The sequence below is a fragment of the Castanea sativa genome, chromosome 8, assembly GCF_040712315.1.
Source record: "Castanea sativa cultivar Marrone di Chiusa Pesio chromosome 8, ASM4071231v1".
Lineage (NCBI taxonomy): Eukaryota > Viridiplantae > Streptophyta > Magnoliopsida > Fagales > Fagaceae > Castanea > Castanea sativa.
In genome coordinates, this window is record NC_134020.1 from 44,695,363 (window position 1) to 44,718,556 (window position 23,194).

At 35.8% G+C, this 23,194-nt stretch overlaps 3 protein-coding genes and 1 long non-coding RNA gene across 6 annotated transcripts in view; all 4 read right to left on the reverse strand.

Annotated features, from left to right (window-relative positions):
* LOC142608323 (histidine-containing phosphotransfer protein 1-like) overlaps positions 1-21,171 on the reverse strand; it is a 30,067-nt gene extending 8,896 nt beyond the window's left edge. Inside the window, exon 1 of the mRNA XM_075780076.1 lies at positions 21,128-21,171. Within this exon, the coding sequence (XP_075636191.1) occupies positions 21,128-21,139 (12 nt within the window). The 5' untranslated portion in view covers positions 21,140-21,171. The remainder of the gene's footprint in view (positions 1-21,127) is intronic.
* LOC142608322 (ruvB-like protein 1) lies at positions 5,996-10,163 on the reverse strand. 3 transcript variants are annotated; one of them, XR_012839461.1, is made up of 9 exons: positions 10,000-10,163; positions 9,788-9,893; positions 9,200-9,387; positions 8,891-9,022; positions 8,139-8,294; positions 7,065-7,247; positions 6,478-6,586; positions 6,290-6,403; positions 5,996-6,212 (listed from the first exon to the last, which is right to left on the reverse strand). XR_012839461.1 is itself a non-coding variant. In XM_075780075.1 (7 exons), exons 4-7 carry the CDS (start codon positions 9,005-9,007, stop codon positions 6,531-6,533), a joined length of 519 nt encoding a protein of 172 aa, XP_075636190.1. In that variant the 5' UTR covers positions 9,008-9,022; positions 9,200-9,387; positions 9,788-9,893; positions 10,000-10,163; the 3' UTR covers positions 6,405-6,530. The 3 variants fall into 3 exon arrangements, 1 of the variants encoding a protein (XP_075636190.1); XR_012839460.1 differs by having other exon boundaries at positions 6,478-6,593; XM_075780075.1 differs by lacking the exons at positions 5,996-6,212; positions 6,290-6,403 and having other exon boundaries at positions 6,405-6,593.
* LOC142606681 (uncharacterized) lies at positions 14,978-15,789 on the reverse strand. Its single transcript, XR_012839153.1, has 3 exons — positions 15,454-15,789; positions 15,279-15,348; positions 14,978-15,048 (listed from the first exon to the last, which is right to left on the reverse strand). It is a non-coding gene; the product is annotated as an uncharacterized LOC142606681 (long non-coding RNA).
* On the reverse strand, positions 16,259-17,704 carry LOC142607561 (serine/threonine-protein phosphatase 7 long form homolog). Its single transcript, XM_075779097.1, has 4 exons — positions 17,160-17,704; positions 16,910-17,000; positions 16,448-16,793; positions 16,259-16,308 (listed from the first exon to the last, which is right to left on the reverse strand). Exons 1-4 carry the CDS (start codon positions 17,702-17,704, stop codon positions 16,259-16,261), a joined length of 1,032 nt encoding a protein of 343 aa, XP_075635212.1.
* Positions 21,172-23,194: the final 2,023 nt, after the last annotated feature.

Here is a 23,194-nt window from a genome sequence, read left to right on the forward strand (position 1 = left end):
TGTTTGAGTTTTGTAGTTATTTAAAAAATTTTTCCCTTTTGGGAAGGCAAACCTAAAAAATAGGCGTTTTTTCAGATTTAACTAAAAAACTCAAACTATATCATTAGTAAGCAAATGTTTGAAACAAATTTGGTTTCTAACAAATCGAGTTTATTGGACTCGATTTTCGGCTTATTTTTCTCCATCGTGCCCCTGGCTGACCTGGACTGGGACTGGCTGAGCTGGACTAGCAGTCCACGTAGGCACAAAAATCGAGTTCATTGAACTCGATTTTTGGCCATAAAAATCGAGTTCAATGAACTTGATTTCTTTTGTAGACAGGCGGAGCTGACTTTAAATAGAAATCGAGTTCATTAAACTCGATTTTTATGGCCAAAAATCGAGTTCAATGAACTCGATTTCTATTTTGCACACAGCACGTGACTTTAAATTAAATCAACTGGGCTCGTTGGTCACGTGATCACTTAAAGTAAATCGAGTCCAGTAGACTCGATTTTTGGTCACCATAATTTTCGGGCACGTGGACGTAAATCGAGTCCAGTAGACTCGATTTATTTGCTTCTAAAAATCGAGTCTCCTGAACTCGATTTCTGTGAATGGTCCCCAACCCATCCACGTGTCATGTGGGTCCCAATTGGGACCTTTTTCCCCCTTACCCGGCTCACACACTCTCTTATGCTCTCATTTCTGTTCTGCTCTCACAGCAACATCACTCACACAACCCTCATCACTCACACAACCCTCATCACTCACACAACTTACTTCATCACTCACACAACAATTACACTCAACTTTCATCAACTCTCAGGTAATGTTTTTTACAATATTGATGATATTTTTTGTTAGTATAATGGTTATTTGCTAGGTTATTTTTTTTAAGAAACAATTAGAACATATTAGGAAAATTTTGGTTTTTTTGTTTGTTAGTGTAAATATTGTGATTAGTTTGTTTGTTTGTTTGTGGGTAGTTTGTTAGTATATTGTGATTATTTGTTAGTTTTTTTTTAATTATTGGAAATATTGTGATTAATGTTATTACAACATATTTGGGAATTTTTTTTTTGTTAGTGTAAATATTGTGATTAAATTATTTGCTAAGTTTTTTTTAGGAAATTAATATTGTGATTGTAAATTGGGAATTTTTAGTACCAAATATTGTGATTAATTATGTTATTACAACATATTGGGAATATTTGCTTATTTTTTGTTAGTGTAAATATTGTGATTAAATTATTTTCTAGGTTTTTAAAAAAAATTAATATTGTGATTAATTATTGGGAATATTTAGTATTGGGGAAATATTTAGTACCAAATATTGTGATTATGCTAGGTTTTTATTCAAAATTAATATTGGGAATATTTAGTACTAAATATTGTGATCAATTGTTAGGAATATTTAGTACTTTTAGGTTTTTGTCATTGGTATGAAATGGATTATGAGTTTGATACCTAAGACACCCATTACAGTCTTTTTAGTATAAATTATTTCAAGATATAGTTGTTTCAAATTTGTAACAAAAATTTCAATGGGTAACTAGTTGCTATAATATTTTTGTTCATCATATCTTATTTGAATGGGTTTTGAAAGTCATGCCTCTAGAATGATTTGGATGTGAGTATATGCAAATTTGGTTGAGGTTAGTATTGTTGGCATGTCATATCCAAAGTTTTGTGATTGATGTTGATTGAGAGTTATAAATTTGTCACTAACACAATTGCACTTGATGATCTATAGGTTGATAATGATCTATATAACTCTATACTACGGTGGATCCCTTAGCAATGCCAACCCTTATGACGGATTTCCATTTCAAGGTCCGGGTATCCAAGGTCGTTATATGATGATACGCCATAAGTTAAAGACCTTGAGTGATTTGAAGATAAAAATTATGGAAGAGATGCAACTGAACCCTGCTTTGCATGACATACATATTACTTTCCGTTCTCCATATGAAGTCCTCAATCAATGCATTAATTACAGATATATGGCGATAACAGAAGACAAACATGTGAAGTTCATGTTTCACAAGATGCGTCAATGGGAACAAGTAGCAAATTTTGAGTTGTACGTCACTTTGGAGCCGCGTGCAGAAATCGGCATAGAGGATATTGTACAAACAACTACATCTCTACAGTTTGCAGTCCTAGATGATCAATGCACCACGTTGGGAGGCTATACACCCCCTTTTCAAGAGACACCAAGAACAGTTGAGAGCGAACCTGGCAATAGATATGAAGATCAATTTTGTACACATCGAGGTGAATCCTCTACAGTTCCAGCAGTTGAAGATGAAGACGAACACTGTGTTGGGGAAGATTTTGACGATAGAGATGAGTACGAAGAGAGGATTGAGCGAGGGGACTTTGATAGGGGTGTTGATGACCATGAAATTACTCTCAATCCTAATGTTGATGATATGGATGAATGTGATGAAGATGATGCAAACCTTACTGTTAGAGTTCAGCATGTTACAAATGCAACCCCCGTTTATGAACCTCCCGCCTTATCATTTTATGAAAATACTTGGGAAAATATGGTTGATCCTGAAGTTGGTGAGCAAGCATTTGCTTCTTCTTGGAATGCGGACATGAATTTTTGTACGGGGTTGATTTTTGCGAATAAAGAAGCGGTGAAACGTGCATTAACAATTTATGCCGCAAAGCATAACAGAAACTTTCTGACTAGTAGGTCGACCAAAAGTAGACTGTATGTGAAATGCATGGATGAGTCATGCAAGTGGTACGTTGGAGCAGTCATGAAGCCTAAACAGGGAACATGGATGGTCACATCTTATGGGGGTCCTCACAGTTGTATGACCCTTGGCATGGCTCTTGATGGTAGAATGATGGATTGTAATTTTCTTGCAGCAGAATTTGTTCCAATGTTGCGAGAAAATCACACGGCAACAATTCAACACCTTAGAGATTACATCAAAGGGAAGTATTATGAACATAAGCTTTCTTACTATAAGGTATGGGATGCGAAACAAAGGGCTATTGCAAAGATATTCGGCAATTGGGAAGAGTCTTACGAAAGGCTGAAAAAGTTGTTGTTGGCATACTTGGATCAAGAAGCTGGCACCCGGTACTGGTATCTCACTGAACCGAGGGAGGAATGTGTTACAATATTACGATATGTATTTTGGGCTTTCGCTCCTTGCATTGAAGGATTCAGACATTGTAAGCCGCATCGGTATTGATGGGACCCATTTGTATGGTAAATATCGAGGGGTGTTGATGATTGCAATGGCCACCGATGCCAACAACAAGGTTTTGCCTCTCGCCTTTGCTGTTGTGGACAAAGAGTCAGGGCCTAGTTGGAGGTGGTTTTTAGATTGCGTCAGGTTTGCACTGGAGGATGTGATAGCAAATAAGGACATATGCATAATTTCTGACCGACATAAGGGTATTCGAAACGCAATTGCAAACTGGCCTAGAGATGATCATGGACGAGTACGAGTATACCACATATATTGCCTTCGACATGTTGCTAGCAACTTCAACACGCATTTTCAGGACGCCACTTTAAAGTCATTGGCCTTGAAAGCGGGGTATGCTACTCAGGAAGCTAAATTTGAGTTGTACATGCAACCTATCAAGGAAGCTGAGATCGAGGCCCTTAGGAAGAAATCAGCCACTGAACAACAGGTAAGTGAACCTGACCCATCCATCATGTCATACACATATCTAATGAAAGAGGATATAGAGAAGTGGACCCAGCTACGTGATGGTGGATACCGTTATGGGGCTATGACAACCAATGTGTCGGAGTGCTTCAATGGAGTACTCAAAGGTGCCCGTGGCCTGCCCATTGCTGCACTGGTTGAATTCACTTGGAGCAAACTTGTCGCGTATTTCCATGATCGACACAAAAAAATTACTCATGATCTCTTGGAGGGCAAGGTGTGGAGTAAATATGCCTTAGAAATCTTTGATGCAAATTTGAAAAAATCTAAAACACACCAAGTAAGGCCGTTTAATAATGTCCATGGTGTATATCAAGTAACGACTGCATACAACATCCATAGCTCGAGGGGGACAACATAGTCATGAAGTAAACATATTGGCCAGAACATGTGGTTGTGGAAAGTGGCAAAATCGAAAGATCCCTTGTTCACATGCGATTACAGTTCTTCAGTACTTGGGGCAAGATGGAACTGCATATATTGACCCATGCTATAGTTTGGACAACGCCATTCGCACCTACTCACACCAATTTGTGGTGCCCAAGTCAGAGTCATTGTGGAGGGATGTGGAAGGTCCAAAGTGGGTGCCTGACCCAGACCTGTTGCGGGCCAAAGGTCGACCTGTGAAGTCTAGGATACGGAATGGGATGGATGGGGTCCGGCGAAAACCGGGAAGTCGAAGGCCAGATTCTGACTTGAGGGAGATTCAACAAAAGCAGAGCTGTGGACTGTGTCATCAACATGGGCATAACCGTAGAAGATGTCCGCTTTCCCGTGGGGCTTCGACAAGCAATACTGACCCAACCTAGGTAAGTGATGCTTTTATATAAAATTTCATGTGCATATCAATTATCCAAGTTACGTAGATTACTACCATTGTTTTAGCTGTTGGTATCTAACAACAATATTTCAATTTTTCTCAGGTATGCAGATACTCGATTTTGGAATGCCATTGTAGATGTAAATTGTGGTTCTCTTTATTATGTATTTGAACTTACTACTGGGTTGTATCGGCACAATTATTATTTTCTTTTATCACTGAATGCACTTGTAATCGAAGAATTCTGTATCCAATGTACCCATTTTCTTCCTCATCTGTATAGCTTTGGATTCTTTTACCACCTTATTTTCGTCAAGTCTTGTCTTATTTTTACTCTGCATGACATTGTTCACTTACTTTTTATAGTTTTTAGTCTTGTTAAGTTGATGGTGTCATTACTTGTGAGGAAGGAAAATAACCAATAAGGTGGTTTTCTAAAAGTTTTGCTTATACTTCAGTTAACATACTGAATAGAGAGAGCAAAAGGATCTGTTTCTGCACTACAGGGAAAAAAAAAGGAAGAAAAAAAAAGGAAAAAAAAAAAAGTAAGCAACAAAAAAGGTAAGAAAAAAAAGTAAGCAAAAGAAAGGAAAAAAAAAGTAAGCAAAAAGAAAGGAAAAAAAAAAGGTAAGAAAAAAAAGTAAGCAAAAGAAAGGAAAAAAAAAAAAACAGTAAGAAAAAAAAACCAAAAAAAACCAAGCAAAAAAAGGATACGAAAAAAATTAAGGGAAAAAAAAAGAAAAAAAAACGTAAATATGTAGAACTCGAGTTCAATGAACTCGATTTATAAGACATAAAATGAGTTCATAGGGATCGACTTTGTCCCAACTCTCTGCCTGGAAACTCGAATTTTTGGTACTCGAGTACTCAATGTAGAACTCGAGTTTAATGAACTCGATTTATAAGGCCACATAAATCGAGTTCAGTGAACTCGATTTATTGGTGTTTTTTTTTTTTTCCCTTCTGGTGGTTTCCTGTCAACCCCTATGTGTCAACCTCACAAAAAAATCTTGCCCCATTCAGTCCTCACTCATGATTTTATTAAAGAATGACATGATTTATAAATGAGATTGACTTGTCCAAAAGGCCGTATTAGAAGTTCCCACAAGTTACGAGTACTCATTTGCTAAAATAGGTGGACATAAGTATTGTTGAGATTGCCAGTTCAACATACGCACAAAATTCCTTCACACCACATGTACTCATTTTGCACTTTACACATTGCCAATAGAAGTAGCTTAAGTTCTACTTGTTAATGATTGTTGTGGGCACCAAAAATTAAATACAAATAACAGTTAACAGTTCCAAATAAGATTATACTCAAAAAAGTAAGATTAAGCAAGCAGGTTACAACATGTTGAAATGAAATAATAACAAAAATTGAATTTTCAAACAAATTTCTTTTACACCATGCAATTTAGCAGCCAACTCTTTCAAATCTTTCACTTCCTCCAGAAGCTTGAAAGGTGTAGACTCTATAGATAACAAGCATAGAAGACAACTCCATCTGTGAAGGTGGGAATGGATAATATCGCTCTACCATAAAGATCAGAGTTTTTTCTCTCGGGAAGCAAGCATAGAAGAAACTGTGGACCACCAGGAAGTTTTGATTGTATATCCTCAAACATCTTCTCCACTGTAGCCATGGGTGGAGTGTGTCTCTTCCATAGATTTTCTTGAAACACATCGACTGGAGCATTTATTTGCTACAAGAACATAAGAAAGATAACTATCAATTATCAAACAAGGCATTATAGCATTCATATCAGGAACATATACTTACAATTCCTTTCAGATCTTCATATTTAATTAGATCCCGTACAAGACTTTGTGTATCACAACACGCTGAGAAGTTCACTACAGCCCAGCGTTCAATCTTTGTGGGCTGCACTACTTTCTACATGGAATGTTGAAAATACCGTAAGAATATATGTTATCAAAATCTGAAATAGTAACAAAAAAAGGGAATACCTTATTCTTGAAATTCCATCGACCAACTTTCTTAGCCTATGAAATTGAAATCATCACTGAGGTAAACCCTTCGCCCTCTGAATTTTGTAAGAGACCCTGGCTATCAATACTGGCGTCTATAAAAATTTAGCCCACTACTGAGAAAGATAGGAAGAAAGACTTATCTAAAAAAAAATACATGCTGAAAAAGACATTTAAATTTCCTATCAATTAAATCTAACACAATCCAAGCCCTGACAACCTAGCATCCATGAATCTGAAGTACAATAAATCAGCCATTGTACATTGAGTATTAATTCCCTAAAGAGGTAAAATATAAAAAACCAAGCAATTTGAGTGTTTAGGTATTCCGATCTCCCAAAGATACAGAACCAACAAAAGCAAATTTCTAAATAAAATAGAAGAAGCAGAGAATTAACTAAACCTTTCAAGAAATTAATAAATGTCACTACTGTCAGAGAATAATATCTAATATTCACAAATTTAACTAGCTGTAAAATTTCATATGAACTAGAAATCATTTTAGTGAGTTCATTGCCCAAACACCCATAAAAATAGATTGTTAAGACATAAATGACAGCTTTTACCTGCCGAATTCGTTCCATTTTGGAAGCATCATAGACTGCTAGCTGAGTCTCATGGCACACCAACATGCGGACTTGATCACAGTGGAACTGCACACTAGTGTCACCAACAGGCACCCTTCCAGCAGGTAGTTGAATTGTAATTGATTTCCTCTTCTCCCAAGATTCAAAGTTCCAAAAGCAAATCTGCAAAAAATAATTCATTGAAATAGTACCAACAATAAAAGGGGTGGAACATATCAAAAGGCATAAGAACCACTGGTGAAATTTATTTTCCCACCAGCCAAGATCTTTAGAAAAGAAATCAGAAATTTCATATTCTATAAAGGTTGCGTTTGGATTGCGTCTACACCACAGCATTTTGCGTTTTGTCATCAACATAATCTAAGAAAACCAAAAGAAAATTCTACCTCACAGAAGCACAACAATATATACATACACACACACATATATCAACCGAAAGCAATGCTTATATACATTAAGCTTAGTCTCACTCTTTCTCTCTCTCTTACTTCTCTTTTTCTTTCCCTTTTTTTCTTTGGCTGAGCAAAATATGATTGTGTGAACCACCCAACTCCACCCCCCACTTTACCACTTAGAACAGGCCTAATGGTTACAAATCCTATAAGAAGCTCAACAACTTAGTAAGCCACCAAGAGTCACAAGGTGATAAGTTCAACCAACTTAAGAGGCATTAAATTATAACTATATCATCCTTGGGTCGGCTGCAGTCATAAGAGAAATTCAAGCAACTTCAAGAGTCAGTTACGTCTCGTCAGATAATTTCTGTAATGCATTTCCCTCATAGTTCAAACACATGCAGCTTAAATTCTTTATATTTTCATGGCATATGCTTCACACAATGTCGATATGTCACACATATGAAAGAAATGCTGCAATTCATACTACACTGACAGTCAAAATTTTGAAATGTGCAACTATCTTGAATCCTGATCTCATATGGAACACACATAGTCAGGAAATGTCCAACACTATTATTATAAATTAGTATGTCACTTATGAGTTTAAAAATATGCAAAATACACAAAAAAAACTAGTAGCTGAATGAAAACAGACCTGAACTATCTCCTTCTTTTTGTGAACCTTTCCTTTAGGAAGTGGAACATAGTCTTCTGCTTCAAGGTCAAATTCTGTAGCAAAAGCATCACTTCTGCCCACCCTCTTTACTGCTCCACTATTTGCTTCAATATATATAACATCACCAACAGCCACCTGCAACATCGTATCAGGTAAACCAAAAAGGGATCAAACTATAATCAATTTTTAAATTAGATTCTCCTTTGAGCATGCCAAACCCCAGGTTAAAAGTTCTAAAAAAAATAAATAAAAACAGCAGGAAAATGAAGAACAGGGATCAAAGTGACATGACATCAGATTGAGTTGCCTGTCCTAAGTTAAAAAAATAATAAAAATAAAACAGAAATTAGCCCCAAAAACAAACGACCTGGCATACTCAAGCACACGTTGCAACACTAGTAATACTGAATTTTTTATTAGGAAAAAAAGGGACATAAAGTATACAGAAGATGTGTACAAAGGTTCACCTAAGGACCACATTTAAGATTCATCTCGTCTAGAAAATCTATTTATAAACCAAAAAATGAGGATGCAGCCAAAAGCAAGCAAGCATTCACTCACACTGTTATCATTTTGTTCTCTACAAATCACCCATGTTATATGTAGAGTAGCATTCAATATTGATCCGCTACTTTGCCCTCCAAACATAAGGAACCAATCAGTAACCTTTGAAGCTATCACAGAGATTATGGTCACATCAAACTAATATCAAAGAAGCATTAGTAACTTGCCTCAACTTCATAGACTTCTTTATTTTCCTTGATACGTAGACCAATGGCCCGTCGAAAGTTTTCCATCAAAATCTCAGTTTTCTTTACTTCTGATGAGTACACTTCTGACCCAACCATTGGGCAGAATGGAACCTGCAAAATAACAAAGAAGAGTTTTATTTAATAAGCCTGAAGGACCATCAATCATCTAATATCATAATGGGGGAAAAACATGAAACATCAACAAACTCTCACCAAGGAAACACAAAAAATGTTGATAAAAAATAAATAAATAAAAAACAAGTTACTAAGATAAAATGTGAGAAGTACCTTGCTCGCAAGTTCCTGCGCTATTCCAAGAGCCAGAGCTGTCTTCCAGTACCAGGAGGCCCAGCCAGTAGAAGTGCCCGCCCAGCCATTTTCTTCTGCCGTATCATATCAACTACAAGATCAGATGCTTCCCTTGCCTCTGCCTGACCCACAAACCCAGCAGCCAAGGGCAATGCTCTTCCACTGGCCTGGAAATTAATGACCAAAAAACCAACATAGAATTACCAGTTATTCACATGAAGATCAAACCAAAAAACCAGCCATGATCTATTCAATATCAATTCAAGCAAGGATCTACTTAGGCCTCTAGGATTTGGTCTTCTGACAAGCTACCCCTTTTCCCACCTTTGGTGCCCATAAACAGGTGTATATAATTGACATTCAGAAGCTCTATTTCAAATGTTGTTTTCTTGCCCACAAAACAAAGGTCTGCCACTTTATAATAATAATAAAACAAACAAACACACACGCACACACATGAAGATCCGTTATTCACATAAAGATCCGTAAGAATGTTGCATTTTCAAAAGTTAGTAATATCCAGTTATTCAGTCCAAAATGAAAGAAGAATTTGCAATGAAAGATTACCTGATGCAATTGGGGCAGCCACAATTTTGCGGTGATCATCCTTACTCAGGAACGTTGATGATGTAAACCAAGTTGGGGTAAAAATATCAAGACTGTTCTTAGGAGGCTGCATAGGGTAGAAGCTATTAAATAAATGCAACGATAAAATGCATGTTAAAGAAAATTAATTTGTGAATTTCTTTTAAGATATAGCAGACAAAGGAAAGGCTCACAGATTTGGCAGCCCAGATTTTAGTACAGTTGTCAAGCTACTACCTCAGCCACTTGGATGGCAGCTTTTCTCTCCTCCACTTGCGTTACCCGGCCAATCGAAACAAATACCTCAGCACCACAGTCCAGTAGATAGCATTTGTTGTTTTCCAACAGGGATTTGGATAGTTCACTTTCTACTATCTTCACCTGTCCGTCAGTGATGCTGTAGAAACCAGCAAGCCAAGTTAAAATTATGTTGATAACTTTAGTCAACATGAAACACTGGCATGCTATCTTTCATCCAAACAAAAAAAAGAAAATGATGGAGCAAGAGCAACTAATACATACCTTTTTCATTAAAAAAAAACCTAATATATACCTTTTAAAATCATAGGCCCTCCATCCTAATTTGTATGTCTTGGTTTGAAAAGGCAGGATGTTTAATAAAGTTAAAATGTGTCCTGATTGGTTTTTTGAATTACTATTGGATAATATTGGAAGATGAAGGTTTAAATGCTTTTACTTTTTGAAAGTGGATACTCACTAAGGGACGCTCCAAAAGGAAAGCAAGACATTTAATATGGAATGAATGAAATAACAAAATAATGAAAAGAGGAAAAATCAGTTTCTAATTGACCAAACACGGATGAAAGAAGATTTCCTCACAAAAATGTGAAATCTACAAGTTGTAATCTCCTTGGTCAGAAATAAAAGAAATGACAAAAAAACTTGTTTCTGAGCTCCTAGCCCAACATGAGCATTCTATATAAGGAACTAACAAAGTTCATATCTCAAATTAGTTTTCCTTATGTTATTTGTGAATTATTTGTTCAACTTACTCCAGTGCTCTTGCAGCTTCGAGCGCCGCTTGGATGCGTGTTTTCCAAGAAAGATTCTTTTGAATCTCATCATCATGCAGTGCATCATGAAGTGTCCCATTTCTGCAATACTCATATACAAGTAGCCGCTGGCCATGCTCAGCACAGTAACCCACAAGCTCCACAATATTAGCATGGCGAAGTTTAGAGATACTAGAAACTAGTTCAAAAAAATCCTCATCACTCTGCTGCCCATATGGAATCATAAAACTTGAGAAAGATAAACAGACATGCCAAAAATTATCACTAGTACCTGCTTTTTATAGCTTGAAATATAACCACCCAAAGGTTCATGTTGAACTTCAACTCCCTCAACTTGCCTTAGTGGAGGAAAAAGCAATGCAGGCTGTGAGAGTATGCAGAAAAGTAAAGCTGCTGCAGCATCAGCAGCTATACCTGCTCTCATGGACATTGCAGTCCCAATGGCACGCAAGAAATGGAAATGCATCCAGTTCCGAGGAAGCTACATCAACAAAAGAATAGCAGTTAATACCAAAAGACAAAAATGCTATATACATTTAGATTTATCTGTTTTTAATTCTATAAAGTGGCTGTTAACAAACTGAAACATCAACAATACCAATTATGGTTAACTTGAAAACAAGAGCAAATTTGTCCTTATAACATATGGTGACACATGAGAATACTTGATGGAAGTATTTGTGTAAATATAATCTTCCGAACCCTTTTCCAACAAAAATATTGTATTCTACAATAAGGATAGTAGTCTAGGTAGGTGAGGAATGCATGAAAAGCAAAGAGCAACGGCCTATTAGAGCTCTAATACAATGTTGAACTACTAATTAAGGATTAAAGCATTTATTATCCTAATAAATTAAAGGCCCAAGTATGTATATGTGTGTATATATGTGTGTGTGTGTGTGTGTGTGTGTGTGTGTGTTTGTGTTTGTGTGTGTGTGTATATATCAAGGGAAATAAATGAACAAAGGTGTTCAGTTACATGCCAGGGGAACCTATATGGAAAGAAGCATGAAGAGTAAACCAGCAGGAGGTAGAAGAAAAAGATACAAGCAAACAAGATATACTACATAACTGAAAACTTGGGGACATAGTGCTAAGTTGTTTGGAAGAAGAGACAGCCTTGTAGGTGTTTGCTTTCACACTTAGAGGTGAAACAGCTAGAGAACTCAAAAAAAAAAAATTTACTTATGAGGATGAAGAAGAATCTACCACATTACTTGAAACTTAGGTAAATAATGATGGCTGGGAGGATTAATAAAGGGACTACCTCACAGATATTTATTTTCACACTTGGGAGGTAAATGCAATTCAAACTTCAAAACTAATTTTCCTAAAAAGATTACTGAAGATTACTCATAAGTCATGATTTTCTTACATCATATATCAATCTGAAAGAGATACACATAGTTTTTATTAACCCTTTTTTTTTTTGCAAATTACATGCTATACTTTTACTTTGACATACTTTTCTCCATTATATGTAAAAAGATTGTTCAGAGCCAAAAAGGAAGTTCTGTGATAAGTCAAAAAGTAAAGTTCCACTAAGATCACCAGATGCGGAATAGTTCTTATGCTCCTACAGAATGAAAATACATAACAACTTAAGACTGTTTGCTCTTGAATTAATCAATGTGAGTTCCATTACTGAATACTTACTTTCACTCACGTTAACCGCATCCTCTAAGCGAAATCCAACTGTTTGATCAAACACCCCGAAATCAGAAATGCGAAAAGAATGGGTTGTATTTCCCTCTGTGCAACTGAAAACAGTACTCCGATCAATTTATAGCCACCCAAAATGTTACACCCAAGAACAATAAACTAATGTCATATTGGATGCTTTTTTGGGGGGGGGGGGGGACTGTTCTCTTAGATGAGTGTAGTCCCCTCATCCCACACACACCAAGGGAGGACTCCCTTGGAGGTTGCTCAAAGATGTAGGCTAGAGGTTTTGAATGTAGGACCTCATGGGTCTCATAAGGCCTTCAGAACCACTAGGCCAACCCCATACTATACTCAACAAAAGAACTATATTGTTACAAATTGGATATATCCTTTTGATTTGAACTTCAAAAAAGAAAATATTGTGGAAGAAAAGCAATGATTTTTTTTGGGTAAAATATATAAGAAAAGCACAAATTGGTCAGTTAAAAGCTTTGATTAAAGCCCTAGAATGTTACACAAATATTAGTTTTTTATATTGCATAGAAGCGATTGCTCACACCAGAAATAATATAGTTTTTTATTTGACGGGTCATGAAATATAATCATAATCATTGCCATTAGATGAGGTTCCAGTCATGCCATGCCAGGGTCAACCCAAGGGAAGTGTAAGAGTAAACTTCCAGCCCTAGCCACCTAAACCCTTTATACATAGATGACCCTGTCTTATGTAATGCACACCAGGACCAATATATGATCAAATTACCCCCAAAGTGATGGCAAAAACAGATTAAAATCTGGAAGCAGCCGAAAAAACTTATTGTGAATAGGAAATAGAACAAATTGGAATATAAAAGAATGCTCTATTGAAGATCTAAAATGAAGCTTTTTCAAGCAATATGGAAGAATAACAGATTCAGGATAGGGACATAGGAAACTTTCTGCAAAATGTTTAATCAGTATAAGAAATGCATTGAAATTATTTATCAATAGTTTTGCCACTAAAAACATCCTCTATAGATTTTTTTTTTTATATCTGATTCAATTACTTATCAAATAAAAAATGTATTAACCAGAAAGAATGAGAATAATAGGAAACACATTTCTCATGAACATTATAAACATTTACTAAGGCATTTTTTTTTGTGATAAATTTGCTTCTATTCATTTTGTACTAGCTAAAATCTCAGGAACATTTTCAAGTGTTAACTTTTTTTTTTTTTTTTTTGATAAGCATCTTCAGGTGTTAACTAATGCCACACATAGAAACCAAGATTGATTTCCAACCGCTGACTAAAACTATTAATATTTTTTTTACTGGAAATAGATATGTCCGCAACAGCAATTCTGGTTGAATCCTTTTTCATACCCTAACCAACCCTTCAAAAAATGTATATATTCAGCGAACATGTAACACACATCATTGGCCAAAAACCGAACATAAGAGTTTCCAAACAGTATATAACTTCTAATTACATCATTTATATTTAAAGATGTATACATGAGCCAACTTTGACTTACAAGTCCATCAATTGGCTGGATGAGGACAAAGCATCGAGGATGATTCCAGTGAGCTTGTTAGCTGAAAGAGAACTAAACAAGGAAAATAAAATACAAGACTGACATAAATTTAGGATATACTAGAAGCATATTCGTGGGAAAAAATAATTTGCTAAATCAGCTTTCACATGGATACAAAAAATAAATGAGTGCGAAACATACAGGTTCCTGATGGTGGAGGGAAAAGACAATGGAATAGTCCCGCCAATATGGTTGTTGCTTAGATCTCTGCCCCATGATGTAGCACAAAGCTTAATAAGATTACAGACAGATATTTAAGAAGTTAAACAAAAGCAAGCAGCAATGTAATTTGATGCTTCTGCCTCAATATGCTATCGCATGTAATGAATTTATGTGTAGATCATTCAAAACGTAAATCAAGTATTTTATTGCTTAAGCCTTGAGAATCACAAAGTCCAATAACGGCCTAATTTATGCCATCAGCATTTTGGCAATGACAGAACAAGTGAAACTATAGCTCACTTTTCAACAAATAAGTTCCCTTAGAGTATTGGAATGTGAGGTGGGGGGGGGGTATTTACTTAACATTTTGACAATGACAGAACAAGTAAATATGAAATTAGAGCTTTGAGACAACGTTAACCAAATTGAATTAAAATAATTTCACCATTAGTCACTCAGAATGATATGAAACTCACCCATATGATACACGTATGCATACATGTTATCAAAAATTACAGAACAAGTTAGACACATACATTGCCAAGATCGCTCCAAAGTCTCCCAAACTATCACCCAACTTTCCTCCCAAATTTGTGCCACTAAGCCGTCTGCAGACCAAGACAAGTTCGAAGATCAACTCAGGAATAAAACTCTATTATTGACAAGAGCTCGAAAGTGAGAGAATCAACATACAATTCTGTTTCACAAAGAGCTCGAAAGTAAGAAACTCACAAACTTCATGGGGATGAAATTTTGCCACTGCAAATACTGGTCACTCTCTCTTGCTACAACAAGTATGTTCACCTACAAAGAACATTCATATTCATCAAAATAAATAAAACTCATTATTAAGCACATAAACATTATGTATAAAATCCAAACTCACGACTATGATATCAAAAAAAGAAAAAATGGCATATGGGCATATGAGCATATGAGCACAATAAACAATCCTGTTAGGGTTAAGGAACAATAAACAATCAAGGGTTAAGAGAGGAAGATGGGGTGCTAACCCTATGGCACTTGACGCTTACGCTGTCTTGTATAATGTCTGGTATGTGGGGGAGGGGGTACCACATCTCCTTGGTCAGGCTCCTTGCGTTGCTACAAAGACGAAGTTACAAAGTTCACATGGATCAAATGAATTTTAATACCAACTATAACAGCAGTCACGAAAGTATTCAAAGCTAGTAAATGACCAATGCATACCGTGGGGCCAGCCTTGTGTCCTGCTTTGTGACCACCTGTCCCACAAGGAGGTGCTTTTCTTGTGCGTTTAGGCCGACCTTGTGGGGGTGACTGTAGCTCATCAACTTGCTCATTCTCGACATGCACAGCTGGTTGATTTGCTTGACTCCCAACAACTGAAGATACTACAACTGCGGGGGAGGACGGTGTAGCGGACGAAATGTGAGTGAGGCTCATAGTCATAGGAGTTGTATGCAGTCCAGGAGTGGGCATGAATGACATGGAGTCACTATGGGGTGGTACATGGTGTATATGACCAATGGTGTACGAGGGAGATTGAGTGTGCATGACCTGAGGGGTGTCATTGAAATCAATGCCGAGATCAAAGGATGGTGGAGTAAGGGATAGATGCGCGGGGTCAGAAAATGTACATAGGGTGGGTGAAGTGATCTCGGGGTGAGAAGATGCATGTGCAGTGGGTACAGGGATCTGTAGGTCAGGAAATGCGGGAGTAGTACGAGGAGGGATCTCTGGGGAAGGAGATGCATGTGGGGGTGGAGGGAACTCTGGGGCAGGTGATGCATGTGGGGGTGGAGGGAACTCTGGGGCAGGATAAGCATGTGGGGGTGGAGGGGGTTGATTTTGGCCTTGATGGGGTGCAACACACTGGCCATGGCTATGGCTGGCAGGAGTTGAGCTCGTGCTTGGTCGTGCATTATGTTCTGGCAGTTCTGGATTTGCTGTATCCGAATCTTCCAAGGGAAGATGGGCAGCTAGACGGTGAAGGTGATCCACTTCCTTCAGCATAGCTGTAATCAGCTTGTGCTCAGGACTGTCTACTACATAACGCATCAACATCTGCTTGTGCATGGCGACCTGTAATTTTTGTAATACAATTAGTACACCTAACGCAAAAATGGTAATACGCAACAAAATTTGGAAAGAAAGGTCAAAGCGATTACCGTAATAAGAAGAGAGGCGCTAGTGTGGTCGACAAACCTCCATGTGACTTTACCATACCAGTCGAAGTATGGATGAGCACTCGACATAGCACCCTCTAGTCGTACTCCATGACATAGTTTCTGTGCTCTCGCATTCCATACTTGGATGTGGCTAAAATGTCTGACCCTCCAATCCACTTCAATCTTCCCCCTCAAGTCTATCTTATGAAGGGCATCGTCAGTATCAACATCTTCAGGAATTTCTTGCACCATCCCAAACTGACGAAGAACACGATCCGGTGTATGTTTCTCTACTAGCCAGAAACATACAAGCGGCACCCTCGCCGTCCACATGTCCCGTCCTGCTACACAGAACGCAGGCAGGTGGCCTAATTCGGCTTCATATGGTTGCCACACCACCTGTTGTAGTAAAAAGCGCAGCACATTATTCAATTTTCTATTATTTTTAATTTAAATATTTTACAGTTATAACAGTATAGACTAAGATAACATTACAAGAAACACAATTTGGATACCTGGTTGGGATACATAGAATCTAGAAGCTGACGGTACCGAACCAAACAGATTTCGGCGGGGCTATTCTTCGTGCTCACGACCCAAACCAACCTACAATGAAGAAAGAGGAAATCAATATCTACCAAATATGCAATGTAATAAAAAAGAAAAAGGATATGTATGTTGAATAATGCTAAGTTCAATGTGTCATATCGTTTAAAATGATGGATCCAAAAAAAATAGAGAGAATCGGTCAAGGAAGAGACTTACTTAATAGACAATGGCGAAAATGGTAATGGTGGGCCATATGCACCATCTGGTGGGAGGTCCATCCTTGGGCACAAAAAAGGGAATCTGGACCATGCCCAATATTGAACGAGTATTAAGGCCCCACCAATCTGACTAGCGTTTTTGTCGGTTGCCCTGCATAACTCTCTGTACAACCATGCAAGGCAAGCGCTCCCCCAACTGTACCGAGGTGGATTGTGAAGGTCCCTCAACATCTGCAACCACATCGTATGCACCCTATCGCCAGACTTGTCAGCAAAAATTGTGTCCCCTAGGAGTGCTAAAATATAACACCGTGCATACTGATGCACAACAACCTCTTCTGCACCATCGGGCAACCCTTGGTCAATTTTTTCAAGTAGCTTCTTGATTTGGATCCTCTGTCCCTTAAGCACCACGGAATTAGTAACAATTCCAAGCATTTCTTGACATTCAACAGCCCATTTCAAGGCACAAGTTCCAACAATTGCCTCACCATCGATTGGAATCCCCAACAGAACCTCCACGTCTTGTAATGTGATCGTCATCTCACCATGTGGAAGGTGGAAGGTGTGGGTTTCAGGCCGCCATCGCTCAACAAAGGCCGTTATCAAATTATGGTCAAGCTCTCTAAATGGGGTCCTATACAGCCCCTCTAATCCAATTCTCTTGACAATGTCGAGGACGCGATCATCCACCATCGGGCTTCGTTTTCGAAACTCCTCATTACGACCACGACATTTCAATACCCCCGGATCCTGCACATGATAGAACCATGGTGATGAGATGTAATATGTCATTACCTTTGTATAAATGATTGTAGCTATTGTTGGGAAAATAGACTATAAATTATTCAATTGGATTTTCCATGAGTTTATGACAACTTATTTAACGAAGCATTTGTACTCTCCTTATTTTTTTTATACAAAAACCAAAAATACAAAAGCTATATATCAAGATTAAGGTTATGCTCAAGAAGAATTTCATCAACAAAATCAGGAGTATAGCCTAAAACGAAAATGATAAGAGGTAGATAATTATTTACAGACCATTTTGCAAGAACATTACTATGCATTCAAAGCTAGTGATACCATTGACAAACTTAGGATTTTAGAAATGAAAAAAAAAAAAAATCAACATAATGTAAAAGGATAAGAAAAGAAAGAGCTGGTATTCAGCAGGTCGTCGATTTTAATTTTACCTGGCCTTCCCAAACAGCGGATGATCGATGTTCTGTTAGAAACCTCAACACCGAAGGAACCCTGGGACCAGGACCGAACTCATCATCCACCTCAGCAACGGCAGCCATACTACACAAATTTTAGGGAGTCAAGGATCTCAATGTATAGCAAATTTATTGCACAATTCTCCAAATACCACTATCCACACAACCTCCATAAGAGACAATATTTATGTCAATAAGATAGAATCAAGCGAATAAAAAAACTAGCTAAATAGAATACATCAAGTTAAAACTACTAGGTAAGTTCGGGTGACATTGCAAGGAGAAAATTGGCATATAAAGATAATTTTCAAACATATATGTTAGTTAACATTGTTTTCAAACTAATTAGCAAACTAACATCTCAAGGTTTTTAAACTTGATTTCACTGTAACAACTCGAAACTCAGAAAATTGAGTTCCACGTGAACTCGACTCTTTAACACTCGATTTTCCTAAAACAAAAAAAGAACCAAAATGAGAAAATTGGCATAAGACACCCATTTTCAAACATATACGTTAGTTAACATCGTTTTCAAACTAATTAGCAAACTAACATTTCGAGTTTCTTAGACTCGATTTTACTGTACTACCAAAACGTCACCCGACATTGTGATACAATAATTGTTCAACACCTATAGTATTACATGCAACAAAAACAAATTCTTATATATATTATCTATTTCATTAATTATTTATCCAAATTTTTATCAACTGTATTTCTTTTGTAAAATAACCCTAAAACTAATCATAAACTAGTCTCAAAAACCAAATCTTGCTGGACTTTGAACATATAGCACAGATTATCCTTCTCCTCCTCAACAAATGCCCTCAAATTTCGTTAGCCAATTAATAGTAAAAATTAAATTATGTAAATATAAAATCAACCATTTATTAACACAAGAATAAATTAAGAACCAGAAAAATAAAGGGGAAAATTAGTAAAAACTTACCTTTGCAATGGGGATGGTTTGGGTCTTTGGGTCGGATTTGGGTGCGTGGAGAGACGGTGGGAGAGTGTTTGAGAGACGGTGTGGGTGTTTTTGAGAGACGTTGGTGTGACTGGCAGAGACGGTGGAGACGGTGGAGAGACGGTAGAGAGACGGTGGAGAGACGGTGGAGAGACGATGGAGAGACGGTGGAGAGACGATGGAGAGACGGTAGAGAGACGGTGGAGAGTGAGAGAGATTTGAGAGTCAAACTGAGAGAGACGGTGAGAGTGTTTGAATCGGTGAGAGTGTTTGAATCGGTGAGAGTGTTTGAAATCGAGGGATTAAGTGAAAGTTAGCTTCAAAGAAATCGAGTTCAATGGACTCGATTTACTATGGTCCTAAATCGAGTCCAATGGACTCCATTTTTGGTCGACGTGGACTCCCTGTCCACGTTAGCTGCTGCCAGATGAACAAATCGAGTTCATTGAACTCGATTTCTTTGCCCAAAATCGAGTTTTCTGGACTTGATTTGTTAGAAACCAAATTTGTTTCAAACCTTCGTTTACTAATGATATAGTTTTTATTTTATAGTTATTTAAAAAAAAAATTCTAAAAAATACCCAATTTTTTATGATCCCAGGAGAAGCTTCTGTCGGGTTGGTAATGTTTGTTATTAATTTTTACATAATTCTTACTTTTTGATCTTGCTTTTTTTTTTTTTTTTTTTTTTAAATTATATTTTTTATGTTTTAAGGAGAGAGACATAAGAAAGAATAAAAATACATATTTAGCATCATTTCTAACCGAAGTAGGTAATGGATTTCTAACTGTCAAGTGGATAAAGTGCTAAATTTCAAACCACTGATAGACAACTTAAATTTCGACTAAACCACAGATTGATAAGTTGTAATTAACACAAAAATTTTACTTGTATTATTAATCACTTGAAAATATTTTATTAAATATTTTATATGTAAAATATTTTCACTACTCCAAAACAAATGGAATATAAATTACATTATTAACTAAATCAATTAAACCATTTAAACAAGTTGACTATTAAGTATAATTTATGTGACTAAAAATACACAGTATCACAATCCATATACATGACATCCATAATTTCGTGTACAATGTACACATCTAACATAACAATGCTAAGGCCATAACAAAGTTCGTAACTTTTTTGACGGGTGTTGTGAACGGTGGAAAAGTGGACTTTGTTATGGACCCACCACTCACTTTTGGCAAAAAAGTTGTTAACTTTGTTGTGATATTATGAGTGTTTCTTACTTTCACTTAAAAATTGAAAATATATTTTTAAAAATATGTGTGGGTAAAAAAGTGTATGTGAAAATATATAAAATATTGTTTAAAAACTGAAAACAAATATTTGAGTGGGTGTACCAAATGGAGCCTAACATTTTTAAATGCAAAATTAGTGATGTAAACTGATAATGTATAATAAAGAGTGCGTGAAAATCAATACCCTTCTCAATTCGGAGGAAAATTCTTTTAAGAAAAAATTGGTCATTTCATACTCTATTCAAGATATTTAAAATCAAAAAAATGAAAACGAAAATCCTTCTCTTTAAATATCTCTATCAAAACGAAACATATATCAGTAAAATCATGTAACAAAATCAGTGCTTTTTTCGAGAATGCATGTGTAAAAAAACAGGAAATTTTATTATTATTATTATTTTGGCTTCCAAATGTTTTAAAAACAGTGATTTCACATTTCAGAACCAAAAACAAAATGAAAAACATGTTAAACAAAAGAGGAAAATGAAACAGTGAAATCTGATTAGTGATTACCTCGTCATACATGTTCTGAATGAAGCCAAAGAGCAGAGCTTTCTGAATCTCCAAAGACATTTTTTTTTTGTTTCTCACACACAAACAGAGAGTAGAGTGAAGGATTTAGGCAATAAGCAGTGAGAAGTGAGAATGGGGGGTTTGAATTTTATAGAATAGTTTTTGATTCTTTTTAAGAGACTGTGACGCTGGTTCTGCTTCTTTTTGTCGTTTTAGCATGAAGAAGAGTAACGGGCGAGGGAAAAGCATTAGGGTCTTATTTACCCCTCTACTTTAAGAAATTAACCATGAGGGCACCATTTTTTTTTTTTAATTCATAAGAAAAGCTTTTTAAATTTTTTTTTTTTGGTTGAATTTTCTTCTTGTGTTTGGTTTTCTACTTGAGCACATTATGTTAATGATTTTGAGTCGATTTTTAATATTAGTCGAAGTAAATTTAATTCCACTTTCTCATTAATATAAAAAATTCCACTTTAAACATATTTTAAATATGAAAAATCATAAATGACCGTTATGACATTTTTTTGATTTTCATTTTAGTTATGATTTCCCTACTATGTAATATAAATGTAGATTTGAGTTGTTAAATTAACTAATTCATTTACTTTTTGTTAGTTATTTGTTATTTTAAGTAAATCGTTAGGATAGTTTGAAACTTTTGTATTTAAATGAAAACTGAAAAGTTGATCAAGTATTAAAATTTTTTGTCGTTTATTAACGACAATTCAACAAATATTCACTGTTATAAATTGCCGGTTAATGCTATTATGTATGAAATTGAGGAAAAAATTTGAAAATAGAAAAACAATAATTTATATATGTGTGCGTGCGCATGCGTCCATGTGTTGAACTCAATCCCAAGTTCCCAAAACCATTATACATTTCTCATTCTACACACACACATATATGTTTCTTTCTTCTTCTTCTTCTTTTTTTTTTTTAAATTTTTAATTTGAAATTTTGTTCTCTAAAAATTTAGAGGCAAAAATGCACAGTTGTGAAGTTTTTGTGGCTTGATTTTAGTCATGATTTTCCTATGATGAATCATAAATGTAGATTCATGTTGTTAAATTACCAAGATTCTTAATATTCATTTTAAACAAAAAAAAAAAAAAAGATTCTTATTATTCATTAGTTATATATTTGTTATTTAAGTAAGTCGTTAAGATAGTTTGAAACTTGTCTTTAGAATTTAGATGAAGGCCGTAGAGTCAATAAAGTATTAACAAATTCAGTTGTAAAAAGTAAGTCGTTATGATAATCTGAAACTTTTATATTCAACCGAAGATGTTAAAGCTTGATAGTGTATTGTCAACTTTTGTTAATTATTAGCTACAAAGACAACAAATATTCGCTATTTAAATTGTAAATTGATACTATCATTAAAAAAAAAAAAATTTAGAATATATATTGAAAATGGAAAAAGTATAATTTATATATGTAGAATTATACGGAACACTTTTTTAAATATGTAGCATACCTATCTAATCTTAATCGAGAACATATAATATTGTCTTATTTAATATGTATTTTTATAATCATATACAAATGGTTAAGATTAAGTAGATAATGATTATCACAAAAAAGATTAAGTAGATATAATACATACCCAAAAAAGTGTGTATCATAAAATAGTCCTTTGTGTGTGTATGGTAGGGGGGGGGGGGGGGGATTGACTCAATTAAGCTAGTGCGTGTGTTCAACCCAATATTAAAATAGTGAGACTTTTATCAATTATCTTGATTTAGATTTAAAGATTTTGAAAATTACTAAACTTTTTCTTTTTTGCTACAACTTACAAAGGCTTTTTGCAAAATGACTCAATATTAGTCTCTCTCTCTCTCTCTCTCTCTCTCTCTCTTAAATAGTTTAATAATTACAAAATGGAAGATTTGAACTTTAATTCCTTGTAAAGGAAATGAAACAATGCTATTTGAAAGCTCAGACATGTGTAAATACACAAGAGCTTGTTTAAACCCCCAAATTAAAATTACGGCTAGATAATTTTTGCTCTAACTTATAATAAGTGCGGAACAAGAGTAAAGAAGCGCAAACAACCATTATCAC